General features: G+C 41.4%; 1 protein-coding gene across 10 annotated transcripts in view; it reads left to right on the forward strand.

Annotated features, from left to right (window-relative positions):
* Positions 1-20,676, forward strand: part of PTPRM (protein tyrosine phosphatase receptor type M) — a 799,041-nt gene that overhangs the window by 702,921 nt on the left and 75,444 nt on the right. For all 10 annotated transcript variants that reach the window (XM_032421158.1, XM_032421157.1, XM_032421160.1 and 7 more), the window contains 2 exons: positions 13,018-13,094; positions 16,976-17,012. In XM_032421158.1, coding sequence (XP_032277049.1) covers positions 13,018-13,094; positions 16,976-17,012 — 114 coding nt within the window. The remainder of the gene's footprint in view (positions 1-13,017; positions 13,095-16,975; positions 17,013-20,676) is intronic.

Consider the following 20,676-nt stretch of genomic DNA (forward strand, 5'->3'; position numbering starts at 1 on the left):
TGAGCCGAAGGCAGACGCTTAACCAACTGAGCCACCCAGGCGCACCCTTTAGGGACACCTGGGTGGCTCAGTCGGTTAAGCGTCTGCCTTCAGCTCGGGTCATGATCCCAGGGTCCTGGGATCAAGCCCCGCATCGGGCTCCTTGCTCCGCGGGGAATCTGCTTCACCCTCTGCCTCTCTCTCTCTCTATGTCTCTCATGAATAAATAAATAAATAAATAAAAATCTTTTTTAAAAAATAAGAAAAATAAATAAAAATCAGCATTTGGAAGCCTCAAGTTCCAAATGATGAGCTCGTAGGCAGTTGCAGGCACCACCTTGCTCCCTAATTGTTAGCACGACCCTGCACAGTGACCCAACCCCTGATGGGCTGTGACTCTGGGCTCCATTTCTGGGTGGTTTGCTGTCACCTGGCTGATTTTCTACCTTTCACCTGCCCTCCATCCTGTTCCCTCCCCGTCTTTCAGTGTTTCTTCATCAGGTTGCATTGTTTGCTCTTGTGCTTTTCTAAAGACAACATCAAAAAGAGATTTCTGTGCCCCAGCTACACTATCATCCAGGCTCCTATTCTTCCTTCTCAGTTGCTGTGGCATCTGGAAGCCATTCTCTGTGCACACATGTTATCTTTTGCTTTTTTCCATGTATTTTTTTTTATGTATCAGAATTATTCTATTTTTTATTGAAGTATAGCTGACACACAATGTTACGTTAGTTTCAGGTGTATCACATAGCGATTGGACAAGTTTGTTCGTTCTGTGCTTACATGATTTCATGTGCAGATACATATGAAATGATTACTGTAATCAAGCTAGTTAACAGATGGTCTCACATAGTTGCCATTTGTGAGTGTGCAGTGAGAGCCCCTGAAATCTACTCTCTTGGCATGTTTCTAGTGTTTAATATAGGATCATTAACTATAGTCATCATACTGTACATGAGATTTCTAGACTTATTCATCCCGCATAATTGCAACTTTGTATCCTCTGGCCAACATCTGCCCATGCCCCCCCGCCATTCCTGGAGTCACCCTTCTACTCTGCTTCTCTGAGTCCCACTGTTTTAGATTCCACATATAAGTGAAATCACGCAGGTTTTTTCTGTGTCCAGCTTATTTCACTTAGCAGGATGCCTCCGAGTTTCCTCCGCATTGTGGCAAATTATAATCTTTTCATCTAGTTTTCTGTTGTTTTCGGAAATCACTCTAGAACTGTCTGTGATTATTTATGTAATTCTGTACAAGGCTCTATGCTGGCATATCCTGAGATAACAATCACTTAGGCCTCCTCCAGACAATTATTAATGCTTTTTAAGTGGGGTATCCAAATCCTTAGATACCACCGGCAATCCACCCCAGCTAAGTAGGACGAGTTTTATACTACCCATGGGTTGCAGAAACACTACCGCTGTTGCCTTGAATCCCAGAACTGCCCTGGGCCAGCCCTCGCCCAGCCTCTTAGTCAGGCTTGCAATCCTAGAGAGTGGCCCCAAGTTGGTGTGAGCACCGCAGGTTGTTCTGACGAATAATTTTTGGGAGCTTCTTGATTTGAGACTCTTTATGGGTCTTTACTTATAGTAGTGAAAATATTGTTAAAATAGTATTGTTAGAGTTGTGGAAGAATTTGAGATAAGAAGAATAAAAATACTTATCCAAATCCCGCTTATGTATGCACCCATATCAGTTTCTTTATAGGCATGGGGAAGCATATAACCATACCCCCTCCACCCTAAAAAATGATGTAATTGTAGAAAAGTTGGTTATACTACCTGAGAAGCCTACTTCATAGCACCTAACGCTTCAGGAATGACCACCAGTGAGGAGGAGGAACTGGGGGGTTCGGTCAACCTATCTTAGAAATTCTCCTTAGTGCTTTTCAGAGAACTTAAGAAGTGTCAGTAATGATCACATTCACTGTTTTGCAACATCGTTTGCATATAAAATGGTTTTAATGGTGCTTAAAAACTGTTTATTGGCTTTTGCTCTTAAGTTAAACTTTTCCCTTATTTACATTATAAATTTGCTGAGCTAGTCCTTTCCAAATATAAACAAATACCCCCCTCCACCATGCCACAAAAACAGCCCTCCTGATTTTCTCAGTGGTTCCTAATTATAATTAATTTTGAGCTTAAGATACACACCAAATCTCCTGGCTAACGGGAACCCCTTTGAGCCTGGGGTCCTCTTTTCTGGGGGCTGGCAGTTGAAGATAAGGAGCCAGAAATCTGCAGACCCTTCCCAGGCTCCCTCCCCCACCTTTCTATGGTCCATTCAATGAAGACATATTGGTCTGCCATGTGCCAGGCTCTCTACCAATCTAAAGGAATTCTTCCAACAGATATTACTGAGTGCCTGTTACATGCAAGGCACTATCCTAGGTGTCAGAGACAGAGCAGGGGAACAGAACAAAATTCTTTGCCTGTATAGCACTTGACATTCTTATGGGGGCAACAGAAAAAGTCACCAAGTAAACTGTATAATATGTCTTATTAGAAAGTGAGGCATGTAACGGGGAAAATGGAGCAGTGAAAGGAGACATGTGAGGCAGAGGTTGGAGTTTTTAAGTTGTGGTCAAGAAAGGCCTCTCTGAGAGGATCAGATGCAAGCCAAGGCCTGACACAGGTGAGGAAGGGAGCCAGCTCCGGGCAGAGGCCGTCAGGGGGCAGACCTGCCTCAGCGTGGTGCCCAAGACAGCAATGAGGCCAGTGTCACTGGAGCAGAGTGAGGGTGAGCAAGGACAGAGATGGAAATGTGACGAACCGGGGTGACCATGGTGGCCCAGAGTGGACACAGCCCCTGATGTTTTCCAGGGAAGGGGCAGGGAGGAGAGACTTAAATGATTATACAAAGGAATTAAATGATTATTGAAATAAATAAAGTTAAGGGCCACAAAGAAGAGGTATATGGTATGGTGAGACTCTGTAATGGGGGATTGACTTCTTCAGGTGGTGTGGGAAGGCTTCCCTGGGGATGTGAAACAGAAGACCACTGAGTAAAGGGGTAGAGCAAATGGGTGTTGCAGACAGAGGGTGCATCATGTGAACACACCCTTCACATGAGAGAACCCCTTGAGTCTGAGGAACTAAAGGAAGGCCAGGTAGCCAGAGCTGGGGTTTAAATGGAAGCCAGACCTGCAGGGCCTTCTAGGAAAGATTAAGGATTTTAGTGTTCATTAGAAAAACAAAAGGGAACCTCATCAAAGGGTTTTTTTGAGGACGGGGTGGGGGTTATTCATTAAATTTGCATTTGGAAAATTTAATCTGACTGCAAAATGAAAAATGAATTGGAAGGGGACACTAGTTAAGAGATTCTTTCAGTTGCCCAAGTGAAAAGCAATGATAATGTGGACTAGGAAGAAGAGAAATAGACAGATTCAAGAGAGGTAATTGATCAAATCAAATGGATTGGATGTGGGGTAAGGAAGATGGAGGAGACAGAGTTGCTTCTATGTTTCTGACTCACAGGAGGATGGATGAGTGGTGCATGGATGGTGAATGGTTAGACAGATGGAAGGATGGGACATTTACTCCATTGGGAACACTGGAAGGGAACCCCACTTGGCAGGGAGCTCAGGGATAGGTCTGATGTTGGGAGTAGCAGGGAAAGCTTATGAATTGAATCTGGGGATGCACCAGGATGCCTGTGAAACATTCAAATGAGATGTCCAGTACGCAGTTATATAGACTGCTCTGAAACCCAAAGGGGAGGGATCTGGGCCCAAATGGAAACCAGTGAATCTTGGGGCACAGAATGGCAGTTGAAACCATTGGCATGATAAGATTATCTGTGGAGGAAGCATGGAGGGCATCGAGAGCCCGGGACCCAGCCTGGAGGGGCTTCAGTAATGGGAAATACTGAGGCGATATTGCCTAATGTGTACAAAAGAGCATTGTGTCATGGAGAAGAATGGGTGTCAATAGTGTCCTGCTGAAGGATCTAGTGCAATGAAGACTCTGATGTAACAACGTGAGAATTATTCATGAAATTAGCAAACGGTGCTTTGAATGGAGTAGGCAGGGGGTGAGTAGGCAATGGGTGAGGACGTGATGGGAGGACAGACAGCTTTATGAAAGGAAGAGAAGAGAGTCCCTTCTGAGCTTTGATTTTCATCCTCATTGTGTTACCCATGCCCTCCTACTCCATTTTCCTGGCTAATAGTGAGTTATCTAAGAGGAGAGTGAAACCTTTGACCCAATCTATCCCACCTGACTCTTTGAACCAGTGACCCAATCTTGATGCTCATGCTGAAAACCACTCTTCCAGGGTTTTGTTCCATAGCACTGTGCTTCTCTCTAGCAGGGGAGCCCCTCCAACATTGTCACTTCTCAGGAATCCCTAACTGTCATGATCTGGTGTAGGAATAAAGGCAGGTGAAGGGAGGATGATGGGAACGAAGGGTTAGTTGGATAAGTATGGGCTGGCAGGGAGAGCTTTTGGTGTTAAGAATCAGATGGATGAGAATAAGGGAGAAACAAATCAACACAACATGTTTAGGAAGGCAAAAAAAAAAAAAAATCTAGAAGAATTAGGCACAATAAGAGTTAGGGGTCCTGCCAGGACACTGAAGATTAAAGAGTAAGGGTCTCTAGTTGAGGGTCTAGCTGTAAGCAATAAACACAGCAAGACCAAGTAACAAATAAAACTGACAGTAAGAGCAAAGATTAACATGGAGGCACCTACCACTAAACTCGAAGATTCCTCATTTGCTTGGTGCTCAGTACCAGCATGGCCTGAGCATTCAGGTGGGCACAAGCAGGGACACCAGGCTGGCATACAGGTCACACAAGGGTAGATCACTGAACACTTCCCATCTGTTCACTTGGCTCTTCTGCATCTTGTACCTTGAAACCAGTGCAGCAGCAGTCCTTGGCAAGTATGTAAGCGCAGGAGAAGCAAAGCCATTATTTGCAGAAATCAGTAGTAATTAAAATTAATTGGGAGTCTCCTCTCAGAGGGCAAATGTTACTTAGATCATTGTGATTCCAATTTACCTTAAATATGTCATCAATATTTAGCAGAAAGAGAGAACTGGTTGGAGGTGAAATATTATCAATGTCACACTTCACTTCTACTGCCATAGTAGTATCTAATCACATACAAGTGAATTGTAAGGCTATTACCCATATCCATCGTGTTTAAAATGAAAATGTTAAAATATTTGAAGCTACTTAGAGGTGTTTTAAATATAACGTTATATGACAAAAAAGGCATAATTAACCCTTTTTAGAGACTTAGAGTAAAACATAGAGACCTGCTTTAAATGTCTAATTACCCCACCTCTAGTGTACGAATGCACACATCCATAAATGCATGCATTTACATATCCATAAATACACACATGCACACACATAAATACCCACATACATACATACATAAATACACATAAATACATACACACATGCATAAATAAGTATACGTACATGGGAAAAAACACCAGCAGATTATAATTTTTCAGTAGTAAGCAATGGTTTGTTATGCTTTATACCAGGTCTTTATGTGCCTATTTCTTACCCAAAAATATTACTTTTGCCCTTTTTCTTATAGTAAAGGCTTTTTTGAAAGGAATGAGAGGAATAGCAACAAGGCCTTTATATAGATTTTCTCAAAATGTCAGAGTTTGTCACCCTTTGTGATGGGCTAACATTGAGTTGTGATTATAATATAAACATTTGTTGGATTTTGATCATTTTCCAGTCATCCATGGCTAAATGGATATCTTTTTCCCAATTATAAAAGGAATTCATATACATTAAGGAAAAATTATACAGTAACAAAGAGTTGGGGAAAATTGCTCAGAACCTCACCAACTAAGTTCAAACCCTACTAACATTTTTTTCTGTTTCCTTCATCTTTTTTCTGTTCTCTGCCTTGAAGTTGTTGGCTTTATTTTTTAAAGTAAAAATAGGTCTGTTGTTTTATTTCTGATTATAAAGACAGTATAAACTGTGTAGACAATTAAAAGAGTATACCAAATCATAAAGATGAAAATAGATATTACTCCAAATTTGCCCACCCAGCAGAAATCCCACCGTTTCACTTATCCCACTAAGCACTTCTACACACATATACAATTATTTCATATAAACAGACTCTTAAGAGACATGCTGCTTTTGCAACCTGCTCTACTTCACTCCACAATATGTCACAGAGATCTTCTCAAGGAAAGTAATTAAAGCTATAGTAATACTTTTTTTTTTTTATAGTAATACTTTTTGATGATTTTATCATATTCCATTGTTTTATAAGACTGTTAGTTCACAACCCTCCTCAAGCTTCCTGGGTGTCCTCTGAAACCAACTCTCAGACACAGAGGGAAGGGAGAGACCAAAGAAAGAGGCAAGGCACTTCGGGATGGTAGTTGGGAGTTTTAATTAGTAAAGGGAACTTATATACAAGGCTTGTATTGGGTGGCAGCAAGATGAGTGGATCCCTGCATCTGCCTGCCAAATCTTAAAGGTTTATGAAGAGATCTTAACTAGGTTCATTCACTTATATTGTGCAAGTCTTCTCAACACCATATCACTATCTCAAGACTATGTCCTTGGAGTAGCCCCTGGGAGCAGGAAAAACAAACAGAACCCACATTCCAAGGATAATGGGGGAATGGGTGAGGAATTTCAAGTGCCTGGGTCCAGCTCATGGGTCAACCACCGGTCACATCTTTTCAATGACCTTCCTCAACAGAGACCACTGTTGAGCAGTTCCCTGTTGATATCCTTGAATGGTTTGGACTAGGTGAGGACAGAATAAAGTGTGTTTTAGAAAAAGCAGCTCTCAGCATGGATTCACAAAATTCAACATCCATTTATGTTAAAAACTCTCAACAAAGTGGGTATAGAGGGAATGTACCACAACATAATAAGGGCCAGATATGACAAGCCCACAGCTAACATAATGGTGAAAAGCCCACTCAATTGTAAAAAACTGAAAACTTTTCCTCTAAGATCAGGAACAAGACAAGGTTGCCCACCCACTCTTGCCACTTTTATTCGACAAAGTATTAGCAGTTTTAGCCGTAGCAATTAGGCAAGAAAAAGAAGTAAAAGGCATCCAAATTGGAAAGGAAAAAGTAAAATGGTCACTATTTGTGAAAAACATGATTTTATATATAGAAAACCCTAAAGACTCCACACACATACACACACAATTAGAACTAATAAATGAATTCAGTAAATTTTCAGGGTACAAAATCAACATACAAAAATCTTTTGCATTTCTATACACTAACAACAAACTATCAGAAAGAGAAATTAAGAAAACAATCACATTTATAATTTCATCAAAAAGATTAAAATATCTAGGAATAAATGTAACCAAGAAGGTGAAAGACCTATACTCTGAAAACAGTAAGACACTGATGAAAGAAATTGAAGAAGACACAAATACATGGAAAGATATTCTATGCTCATGATTGGAAGATTTAATATTGTTAAAATATCTGTAATACCCAAAGCAAGCTACAGATTCAGGGCAATCCCTATCAAAATTCCAATGGCATTTTTTTTACAGAAAAAGAACAAACAATTCTAAAATTTGTGTGGGACCACAAAAGACCTTGAATAGCCAAAGCAATCTTGAGAAAGAAAGAAAAAACTAGAGGCATCACATCACACTCCCTGATTTCGAACTACATTACAAACCTATAATAATCAAAACAGTATGGAATTGGAATAAAAACAGACATATAGATCAGTGAAACAGAATAGGGATTCACGAAATAAACCCACACATATATGGTCAATTAATTTACAACAAAAGAGGCAAGAATATACATTGGGAAAAGGACAGTCTCTTCAATAAATGGTATTGAGAAACTGGGAAACCACATGCAAAAGAATAAAATTAGGCTACTGTATTACATTAGATATAAAAGTTAGCTCAAAATAAATTAAAGACTTGAATGTAAGACTGAAACCATAAAACTCCTAGAAGAAAACACAGGTGGTAAGCTCCTTGACATTGGTCTTGGTGATGATTTTTTGGATCTGACTCCAAAGGCAACAAAAGCAAAAATAGGTAAATGGGACTACATCAAAATAAAAATCATCTGCACAGCAAAGGAAACCATCAACAAAATGAAAAGGCAACCTATTGAATGGGAGAAAATATTTGCAAATCATATATCCAATATGGGGTTAATATCCACAACATAATAAATAAGTCATACAACCCAGCAAAAAAAAAAAAATCCAATTTAAAAATAGGCAGCGGATCTGAATAAACATTTTTTCTAAAGAAGACATGCAGATGGCCAACAAGCACATGAAAAATGTTCAACATCACTAGTCATCAGGGAAATGCAAATCAAAACCACAGTAAGATAACACCTCACACGTGTGAGGATGGCTGTTCTCAAAATGACAAGAAATAGCAAGTATTGGCAAGCATATGGCAAAATGGGGGGCCTCATGTCCTGTTGGTGGGAATGTAAGTTGGTGCAGCCACTATGAACCAGTATAGAGCCTCCTCAAAAAATTAAAAACAGAACTGCCATAAGATCCAGCAACCCCACTACTAGGTATTATCTAAAGAAAACAAAAACACTAATTTGAAAAGATATATGTACTCCTGTGTTCATAGCAGCATTATTACAATGGCCAAGATATAGAAACAACCTAAGTGTCCACCAATGGATGAATAAATAAAGAAGATGTGATACACACACACACACACACACACACACATACACAGACACACATATATGTATACACACGCAAAGATATAGCTAGATTAGATAGATAGATATAGATAGATACAGATATATAGATATATCTACAGATAGATATATCTGTATCTATTCATATATAATGGAATGCTATTCGGCCATAAGAAAGTATTAAATCTTGCCATTTGCAACAACATGGGTGGAACTAAAGGGTATTATGCTAAGTGAAATAAGTCATACAGAGAAAGACAGATACTGTATGATTTCACTTATATCTGGAATCTAAAAAAACAAAACAAACAGAGCAAAACAAAACAAAAATAGACCTATAAATATAGAGAACAAACTGTTGGTCACCAGAAGGGAGGAGGTGGGGGGAAGGACAAAATAGGTGAAGGGGATTAGGAGGTACAGTCTTCGAGTTATAAAATAAATAAGACATGGGGATAAAAAGTACAGCATAGGGAATATAGCCAATAATATTATATCAACTTTGTATGATGACAGATGGTAACTAGACTTACTGTGGTGAGCATTTTGTAATGTAGATAAATATTGAATCACTATGTTGTACACCTGAAACTAATACAATATTGTGGTTGCTAGAGGGAGGGGGGTTGAGGGGTAGGTGTAATGGGTGAAGGGGGTCAAGTGGTACAGACTTCCAACTATAAAATAAGTAAGGTATGGGGATGTGATGTAACTATGGTGACTATAGTCGACAATATTGTAGTACATACTTGAAATTTGCCAAGAGAGTAAATCCTAAAGTTTTCATCACAATAAACAAAAAAATGTGTAACTTTATCTGGTGACTTACCGTGGTGATCATTTTACAATATATACAAATATCGAATCATTATGCTGTACACCTGAAACTAATGTAATGTTATATGTCAGTTATACCTTGATTTAAGAAAAAAATTGTTAAATAAAAAGACAAGTTCCTGAATTGATGCCAGGGGATTAAGATGTAGGAGCTATTTGCGAGTATTCATCCTATTTCCAAATATTTTTGGAAATCCTGTTTCCTCTTTAAAACTAGCTCAAGCTCATCTTCCCCAAAGATTAGCTGCTTAGAGTGTGCAGTTTTATCCTCCTCCAATGACCTGCAAACAAGCGTCCTGGGCTCTTTGTAGTTTGAATTGCTAAACAACAAGGATGTCACTTTTATTCACATAAGCGGGGTAATTCCTTTTTAATGGAAACTGTCCTATATTCCATGCACTTGACATGTACTTCTCACTTGGTCTTCCCAACGATCCTCGGAAGGATCATCAACCTCTTTTTACAGATGAAGCTCAGCGAGATTCAGAGTTTGTCTAAGTTCACAATTTGGGGGAGTAGTAGAGAGCCAGTATTCAAACAGGGTCTCTGGGACACCAAAGCTAATCTCTGAGAGATTTTTTTTTTTTTAAGATTTTATTTATTTATTTATTTGACAGAGAGAGACACAGCGACAGAGGGAACACAAGCAGAGGGAGTGGGAGAGGGAGAAGCAGGCTTCCTGCGGAGCAGGGAACCCGATACGGGGCTCGATCCCAGGACCCTGGGATCATGACCCGAGCCGAAGGCAGACAGCTAACGACTGAGCCACCCAGGCGCCCCTAATCTCTGAGAGATTAAGCCCATTCTCCCCGCTAAACTCTCTCTCTCCCTGCCTTAAGAGACACTGACTTATCAATATTCACTCATTTTATCACTGAAAGGAAAAATACCTCCTAAACCTCATTGCAGTGATTCCTAAGCCATCTCCTGAGTACACATCAATAATGTACGACAGTTGTCCTCTAGTGGCACACTCTAGAGTCACTGTTACCCCTGCGTCTACTTCATCTGGGCACGGGGAGTCACAGGGGAACTCCCCAGGCCTCCAAGACTGAGTCTGTGACATGCCCTTCCCAGCTTTGAGGGACCTGTTTCTCAGGACACCGAACCTTAGAGTGGAACTTGAAGGGGTATTCTACAAGGGAGGGCTGGAAAAAGTGGACCCTTACCTTTTTAAAAATTGTGGTAAAATGAACATAATATGAAACTTGCCACATTAACCATGTGTAAGTGTCCAGTTCAGGGGCATTAAGTTCACTCACATTGTCGTGCAACCATCACCACCCACTGCCAGATCATCTTCCCCAAGTCTGTACCTACTCAACATTGGCTCCCTATTCCCCACCTCCCCTCAGCCCCTGGCAACCACTTTCTTCTTTCTGTCTCTGTGCATTTGACTACTCTCAGTATCTCATGGAAATGGAATCATGCAGTGTTTGCCCTGGGTTGGGTTTATTTCACATAGCATAATGCCCTCAAGGTGGACCCTTTTATTTTTAAATAGTGAAATATAGGTACAAAACAGGGCATAAAGCCCAAATACAGGTTAATAGATGTGATCTAAAGCCAACACTCATAAAACCACTAAGCAAGTCCAAACAGGACCCCAGAAAGCCCCAGTGAAACTCGCCTGACCACAACTTGCCCCTTCTTCCATTGACACAGTGACTATCGAGGCAGGGCATTTGTTAGTGGGGTGAAGAGGTAAAGGCGTTGCATGCACCTACTGTGTGTTGGGACCACTACATGTGGTTGTGTGCTGCAGGCAGTGCTGTGAAGAGAGGCCGTGGAGCTGGGCAGTATGGCCTGGGTAAAAGGTGCTCACAGGGATATTCAGAATGAACACTACGTGGTCTCTGACCCCAAGAGGTTATAATCTAGTAAAATCAACTTTAGAATAAGGAGAAGATACTACTGTGCCTATAAAGAGAAATAAAACAGTCTCAGTCTGCTTAGGAAATACACTCGGCATATGTCTTGTGGGTTTCCCCATCAGGAGGAGAGTAAAGCAATTACATGTGGAGAAATAGCAGCCAAGTTTAAAAAAAAAAGAAAAAAGATTGAGGGAGGGAGAGAGGTAACCAACTGAACAGTAGGAGATGATGGGGAAACTCTTTATTTCAAAGGCTCTGTTCATGGGAGATGAGAGTGGAGTCTTATCAGAGTTTGAAGTCCCTTTGTAGAACATTGCAGAACAATTTGAGAAGCCCAAAGGTGGTAAATCACAGGGAATGGGCGGCATTCATCCTGAGGTTCTAAGAGAAAGTGTGAGAGAGAGGGGATTCTGACAAGGAGGTACAATAGATCCTAAGACAGCACTGCTTCTGAAGATTGGGGGCCTCTAATATGATGCCTGCCTTTTAAAAACACTGCTCAGGAAAAGTCAAGGAGTACAGGAAGGCAGACCTCATCTCCCTTCAGAGGAGCTGACTAAAAGCCTGATGTGTGCAGAATGGCCATGACTCAGGTCTATTGGAGCATCTTTCATTCGGGAGGCTCAAACGGCTTTACTGCCAGAATTGCTTACCGCCCTGCTCCGCAGTAGCTGTGTGTGTGCACCGGCTCTCCTAACAAATACAAAAGCCGGAACAATCTGCACATCCCCAGCACCCTAGTGACTCACCTCCCCCATGCCCCCAGCAAAAATATGCACGGGGGGCCTCTGGTTTTAAGCAAAACGTGCTCTGAGAAACTAGATCTTAGAGTAGGTCACCGCAAGGAAAATTTCGACTGCATATGGGTCCGTTCCTGGCTTGCTCTCGTGTGTGTGGGCAACAGCTGTACAGATAGTGAGAAGAATAGTCCGCGTGTCTGTTACACAGCACGTGACAGCGGCAACAGCTGACATTTATCCATCACTTCTATATACCAGGCTCTCTTCTAATCTTCTTTTCAATTTTATTTTAATGCTCATGATAATCCCTTGAGGTGGACACTGTTAATCCCCAGGCTCCAGATAAGAAAACTCAAGCACAGAGAGGTGTAGTAACGTGCCCCAGACCCCAAGTGGGGTATTCTAACCTGCACACCTGACTTTGAGTCTCACACACATGGTACAGAGAGCGGCTTAGGGAATTCAGGGACAGCTCCGGTTAGGTCCATGTCTGCACCTCCCAGAAGGCTGGGCCATGGTTTATAACCATCATTTGTCAAGGTGGATGTCGTAGGCAGCTGTCAAAATCTCAGGGTTTATATGTGATTTAGTGAAGATGCTACACCTTCAATCCGAGAAATAAGTCTGCTGTGATTCATAGGACTCAATGTGGAAGTTTCAAACCTCTGCCAATGCCTCACGCCTGTGAATGATCAAAGAATAAGTTAATGAGAATTGCTGTAAAATGCAAATAATTATAAATCCTTCCTAGTTTTAAGAGCAAAATAGGAAGTGTAGAAGGTGTGTAGTAGTTAATTCTTTGTTTATCTTTAAAGCAGCATGGATGCGGTTGATCTCCATGTAATATGCTTACATTCTGGGGCTCTGAGCAGCCCAACAAATTGCTTTTAATCACTGTTTTCTTTTTCCTTTGCAGATGATCATTCGCGGGTGAGGCTGCAGACCATAGAAGGAGATACCAACTCAGACTACATCAATGGAAATTATATCGATGTATGTATTTTGAAACTGTCAGTAAGCCCAACTGTTCTGACACATTCCACATTGTGTGTCTGCTGTGATATTGGTGGGCACACATTGCTCCAGCTACAAACACATAACTGTTGCCCCACACCCCGCAGAACTTTATGATGAAGGCATGGCCGGTCCTTGTCTCAAGTGGGCCTCTCTAACCTTCTGTGCCTCCTTTGCCGTCCTGTGCCCCTGTGGACCAAGAAAATGTTATTTCCATTTTTTTGTCAACAACTTAGATTATTTGACACTTAAAAAAAATCTGTTTACACATTAATAGGATAAAACTCTCTAATTCCTAATTCGATGATTTGCAATCTCTCATCATTACTGCACTTTTAAGTTGCCTTCAAAGTAGTCTGCAGCTGTTAACCAGGACATCTAATGCACACAAGACATGTCATTAAATATGTAGGCTGTTTAATTATTGAAGACTGCTTCTTTGTTCATTCTGCATCATGTTAACTTAATGTCTTACATTAGAATACATTCCTGAGGAGACAGCATGTTTTCAGTTGAAAGAATGAATGAAATCAAAAGTAGCCTGAAAATGAAGGGAAAGTCATTGTTACTTTGCAGGCCCAGGCTCACATTAAACAGGCTTCAGCTCTCTTGCAGTTCCCAAGGCAGTGTGCTTGGCCATCACATTTTCTTCTAGCCCATCAGTACTTCCACGGACAGGTTTTATCCATATATATATACATATATATATATGGGTTCTTATATTTTCTTGGTTGGTATAAATCAGATGCTACTAAAAGTACTAGCATCATAACCAGAAGAAATGTTATTTTTAGTACTACTTGGAAAGGTTTGACAACTTTGGTTATGGATCTGAGGGTGGGGCCTGCGGGATGACTGTTTGAAGAATAATTCACATCCCATCCTCAAAAGAAGACCCCTACACCGCTACATTTCATAATGAACCAAAACATACTCAACCCAAGTTAGATTTTTTTTTCTATTAAAGCAAAATTTCTTCCTAAAGTACATTGTACTTATTTCTTTATCCAGCAGACGTTTAGTGAGTACCTTATGGGAGAATTCAGAGGTGTCCAAGACCTGTTACCTTCTCCCCAAGACCTCACAGCTTAGAAGCTAAAGTAAGAAATAATCTTCTCTGTAACACTCCTTCCCTTGAGAGATTCCATGGGAATCCTGTTTATGTTCCAGTCCCAGCTCCTAGAGCCCCCCGGCAGAGTCCTTAAGCACAGGGACATTATCCTACATCATCTTTGTATCCCCTGCACCGGGCACAGACCTGCAGTACTGTAGCACTTAATAAGTGTTTGATGAATCACTGCCTGAAGGAGTAAATGTAATCAGATTAGGCTTTGTGGTAGAAGTGATTTTAACTAAGCTTTAAAGAATGGGCGGGTAGAGATGCAGAGGAGGAAAGACATAAAAGTAATGAAAATACCAGATTAATTAGTTTTAATTTTAACAGAGAAAAGAGTCAATATTCAGGGCTCCTTTATTCACTTAGTCAATAGGATTTTATTGAGCAGCCTACTATATTATATGTCAGTTACTGTTGTAGATACTGGAGTTATAACTGTGAGCAATTCAGACCAAAAACAAAAGCAGACCTCTGACCCAGTGGAACTGGTGCTCTAATCGGAGGAAACAGACAATAAATGAACTAAGCCAGTTAATTCTATATGGTATATTAGATGGTAGTATGTATGATGGAGAAAATGAAGGCTGTAACAGGGGGATGCAGAGAACCAGTTTGGAGATGGATTGTAATTTTTGATAGAGTGGCTGGAGTCAGCTCTACTGAAAGGTAATATTTGAGCGGAGAAATTGAAAGGTTGTGTGCCATGTAGGTATTCAGGGAAAGAGCATTCCAGACTGAGAAAAAGCCCATGATAGGCCTTGCTGTGGATCATGGCTGGCAAATTTGAAGTGAAATAAGCAGGCAAGGGTTGGTGGCATAGTACGAGAGGGTAGAGTCACAGAGAGCAGGTCAGAGGGGTTGTAGGGCCAGATAATGTAAGCAGTCATACAGATGTGGGCTTTTACTGTGAGATGGGCAGTTACTGGAAGATCTGAGCAGAGGGGTGATAGGATCCCAAAGTATAGAGGAGAACACATCATAGATGGGTGAGAATAGAAGCATGAAGACCTCCCAGGTGACTACAGGAGCAGTGAGAGAGCGGGGAGGTGGTGGCACTGGAAGATGAAAAATGGTAGGATCCTGGATCCACGCTCAACCCGGAGCCCTGGATTTGCTGACAGATTATCTATGGGGTGTAGGAGCAAGAGAGGTGTCAGGATGCCTTTTGAGATGGAATTGCCATTATCTGGAAAGAAGACTGGACAGAGCAGATTTGGGTGGAGGTAGGGAGGAATTAAGGAATTCACTTTTAGATATGTTAATCCTTAAATATATGTTAGACATCTAAGTGGAAGTGCTGAGTAGGAGATTATCCCACATCAGGATTTGGGGGGTGGGGGGAGCCCAGGCTAGAGGTGAGAATACAGAACTCATCAGCATACAGATGGCATTGAAGGCTGCGGGACCAGATGAGATCACCAAGGGAGTCCATGTAGATGAGGAAAGAGTCCAAGAACTGGGCCCTCCAACATCAACATCAAGGCAAAGAGGAGGAATGGGCAAATGAATGAGGGCGACAAGCCAGGGAGGGAGGGAGGAAGAAAACCAGGAGAGCGTCATATCCCAGAAGGCAAAGAAGAAAGTATTTCAGGGGGATTAATCAATGTCACGGAGATCGTGACAGGTCACAGAGATGAGAACAGAGAAATGATCATTGTGTTTAGCAGCACAGGTCATTCATGGACTGTGTGAATTATTTCCGTTTTGTAAACGATTTCCTCCTATCTCCTAGCCTTGCTAGGGCTGATTCATGAGGCCATACATCAGACAGGGTCTTGCTTTGTAGCACTTATCAGCTGGCAAGAAATGAGTGATCATTTAATAATCCTATTTAATATCCGTCAAAGGTCTATCTTTGAGACCTACAGCAGGTCAGTTATATAAAGAATGTGTTTGCTTTTGCTGTTCATTATCAATGACTTATTTTTAAGAGCAAAAAAATCTAACAGATATGCATTTAAATTGTCTGAGAAATCTGTATTTCCTCTCCGAGTTTCTCCTGTTTCCCATCTGGCTTTGGGCACATATTTTGGGTAATCTCGGGGGACAGAAATGGAAAGTATCAAGGTCCATGGTGATATTCTGTTACCTGTGTGTAATTTTCTCTAAATTGGTTTTATCTCTCCCAGATATTGATCTTCCAGTGTTCTTTGTTCCCTTCTTTCTTTGGTCCCAATTTTCATCTTTTCCCCTTCTCACAGAGTCATGATAAAAGGAAGGGGACTTGCAGAATTTCTGCCTCTTCAAATTTCTGGCTCTTGCTACAACAGCATGGCGTGGCATTAGCAGTGTTTAAGAATGATGTTCAGTATCACTATTGATATAACTGCCTATAATGGGAGAACAGAATATGTGTTAAAGCCCTTGGCACATTGCCAATAACATCCTGAACACAAATGAAATCCTATTGCACGTTCCCAGCCTGTTTGCAATCTAACAAGAGTTGTGGTCATGTTATTTCAGAGAATCCATAAGTTGTTAGTATTTATTGCTCACCTATCATCTCATAGCCAGTGTATGATTAAGTTACTCCCACCCCCTGTGTAAGCAGCAGAACTCTGATGTGTGATGCTTCTTTGCTTTTTAATGAGGAACTCCGTGGTACTGCGTATGGTCATTCAACTTCCAACTGACGCAATTGTTGGTATTTGTATAAGCATTCATTGTGGCAAACTTACTGTGTGACTTCTGTGCTGCTTATCGATTTTAAGTTGATGAAATATTCTTTCTCATTTATTTTTAGGGTTATCATCGACCCAATCATTATATTGCTACCCAAGGTAAGTCTATTACAGCTTTGATGTCTTTCTTTGGTTGTTTGCCCATTCTCCATCATTTTGTCCCTGTGCCACACCTCCCCCCAAGAATGATATTCCACACTGCTGTAGCCCCACTTATTACAGTTCTCATCATCAATACCCCCCTTGTTTTCCCATCAGAAGGTCTGGGAATGCAATCATTTAGCTAGAACTCCATGTTGTGATCATTAGAAGAAGTGTATTCATCAATTCATTATTAAATTAAATCTGTCTACCTTAGGAATTAATCTGACATCTTCATAAATAGGTATATAGATATTCACTAAATAAATATGTGCTGAGAATTATCTATACAAAGACCCATGCTAGTTGCTGCCAGGGGTGCAGGCTGAATCCATCAAGCACCCCCTCTCATGATGGTTGTGGTTTGGTGGGGAAGGGACAGGGTGCCCTGTACATTGTTACAAGCAACACCAGTTAGAAATTTGTGTGAGAGGTTCAGAGAAGATGTTAGAGAAACTTGGAGAAGATAGAAGTTGCTTTCAGATGGGATGATCCAAAAACTGCTTTGTGGCAGAGGTGGGCTTGGGAAGAGAAATTCTGACTGGCAGAGACATGAGCAAAGATCTGAAAGCAGGCAATTAGTGCTCCTGGGTGGAAACCAGTTGGTAGATCACTTGGGCTAAAGGAAACCTAGAGGAACTTGTTGGAGAAGCTCATGGCAACAGCTTCTGTATCATCCTCCTGGGACACTGACTCTGAGGTGGGTCATCTATGGAGAATGAGGATCGTGGAAGGTCTGAGGTGTTGGGAAAGAGGCATCATAAGGGATGTGTTAGTACATCTGTTAGATGAGTCAAAGAAATTCTGAGAAGCAGGGAGGACCCAGTTAGGGTCGAGAGCGTACATTCTCTTCATTTTATTATTTTATCATTGTTTCCAGTATTGCGTTATATCCCAGAAACAGGAGCAGGAAAATCAAAAGGATATGACTTGCCAATGGTTAGGGATTGGCAGGGGGTGCCCAACAGAATATCAAGGAGCAAGAGAATAAAGGATGCCAAGAAAATCATGGCTAGAAAGTCTAGGCTTAGAGGCAGGAGGGTTGGAGGTGTTTGATGGACCACAAGAGGAAAGAAGTAGCTAAAGGACCAAGGTCAGGTTCAGTTAATGAGTCATAGATTGTAGCCAGTGAGCAGAATGCCAACACTTAGAGCAGCACTATCCAGTAGAACTCTCTGTAATGGTGGAAATCTTCCATATCTATGCTGGTTGATATGGTAGCCACCAGTAGATACTCAAAAAGTATCTATTGTGAATGAAGAACTGAGTTTTAGATTTTAGTATTGATTTAAATAGCTTCATTTGACTATCCCCTACTGGTAGTTTTGGACAGCAGAGCTCTGGGGTAGAAACCTCCAAATGTGGCTGAAATGGAGCCACCGTGGGGCCTTGTCCTCCTAATCCTGACAGCCTTGGCCAGAACCTGGGTGGCACCATACAGAGTCCACAGTCTCATGTCACCATTTGTGATTCTACACCTGGGTTTAGGCGACCTACTTAACCTCCAGCATGTTTCCTCCCCTGAAATGAAATGAGTAATGGCTCCTTCCAGGGTCACTTGGCTAGTCAGAAGAAAGGTCACATGGAGCATGCCCAGCTGGAACCTGACAGGAAGCAGACCCTTATAGGAGTTGCTAAGGTCTTAAGAGAGCGAGCGCCTGGCGCAAACTCTTACCTGATGGGACAGAACGAGGATGTGTGTCCAGGGCCTCTGAGTCCAGTCCTGGTTGCCTTCTCCTATACCCTGCTTCTTCCATGCTGAATCAATCGATGCTTTCAAAGGAACCCTTTGTTAGTTCCTTAAAAACCTGCTAATGGATTCCAGAATATTCTAAAGTAAGCGTCATAACAGATCTGATTTAATAAATTTGATGATAACTTGGAATTAAGAGTTTTTATAAATGTATGTGAACATTTGATCATAAAATACACAAAATACTAAGTTCCTGATTATCAGCCCATGTTTTCACAAACAGCACGAACCTAAAGTTAAATCTTATTTGAATTTTCAAATTGAGGACCTCTAGATTACTGTGACTAAACAGCCAGCCAAAGTAGAGATTAAAACCCCCAGAGTCCTCTGCGATGCCCCTCACCTGGCATTTCTTCATTCATCCTCTCTGCCCCTCTTGCCCCGAGGGAGATCATGCTTTGAAGAAAACTGCCATTAGAGAAGTCGCTTTCTGGTGCCTTCAGAATTCATCTAAATCATACTTAATTGTTCAGTAGCCCTCTTTGGGAGCATTCAACCTATCAAGTGTTAATGAGTAAATACATTTGTTGGCAGCTAAGAAATGGCAAATGTAATCACTTTGAGGTAGACCACCCATGTACCCTTAATGGAAAAGGATGCTACATAATGCCCTGTTTGCCAGAGCATGGCACCTTTCCCGGTGCGGGATGGTCTACAGATTGCACTTGGAAAACTGGCAGTACTTATATCACTGCTGGTGGTGCAGGGGGAGGGGCAGAAATGAGCAAATTTGATTTTTTTTTTTTTTTTGAGAGAGAGAGAGTGCAAGCAGGGAAAGGGGCAGAGGATAGAGGGAAAAGGGGAGAAGCAGACTCCCCGCTGAGTGCAGAGCCTGATGTGGGGCTCGATCCCACAACCCTGAGATCATGACCTGAGCCAAAATCAAGAGTCAGACGCTCAACTGACTGAGTCACCCAGGCCCCAAGAAATGAGCAGATATTTTAAGTCTAACATTCAGTCAAGACAGTACACATCATGTTAAGAGTAATACATTCAGACCATGAGATCTGGGTTCAAAAGTTAGAATCTCTTTTCTAGTTTGTTACACAAACATAATGGAACTGTTAACCTCAGATTGCCAGAGGATTTTTGATCCTTTGCAGTAATTGGTGCAGAGAGGTAGAACATGCCCATGGATTGCCTTCATAAAGAAACAAAAACCACAAATGTCTGATTCTAAGAATCTAACAAAATGGGTGATAAAGCAGATGCAATTTGAAAATCTCTCCTTGCTCTTTTTCTTTCCTAGTGTGCACTGATATAATTCTTTAAAACCTATTCATAGCAGGAACCCACAAAACTACATGAACAGTCCAGTTTACTGACAACCAGCTTTATTCCCAATAGTTTAAAATATGTAGATTTTCACCAAGTCCCTTCAATCTAGAAGACATGTCCTGAATTTATCTCTTCGATCCCTTCCTCCCCCACCTCAACTTTATTGATTTTTGTACCAGTAACTGACTTTGACCTTTGATGATAACGGTCATGTTTCTACAAATTGAAGGGACCACAATCAAGCCAGATCTGTGGCTTTTTAAATATGTTCTTCCTGCCCACCCCCACTCTGTTTAATTGTTTTCCATCTGCAGCTAATGTGTCGATGACCCAGTATTCATTTCATCACACCTGCCTGACCAGCCGCTAATACAGTTGTAACATTCAGGATTTATGATTTGGCACACCAGGAATCAGAGAAGAGGAAGTCACGTCTGTTACTGCATGTCTGTACTCAGAGTGGGGATTTCAAAAGCAGGGCTCACGGTGAGGGGCAGATGAGTACGCAGGTGGGTAGGATTGCCCAGAACCGATCATATTTCACAATCAAAAGATACCCCGTGGAGACCCCAGTGTGGGCCATGAGCTGGA

The sequence above is a fragment of the Phoca vitulina genome, unplaced genomic scaffold (genome assembly GCF_004348235.1).
Source record: "Phoca vitulina isolate PV1807 unplaced genomic scaffold, GSC_HSeal_1.0 scaffold24, whole genome shotgun sequence".
Taxonomy (NCBI): Eukaryota; Metazoa; Chordata; class Mammalia; order Carnivora; family Phocidae; genus Phoca; species Phoca vitulina.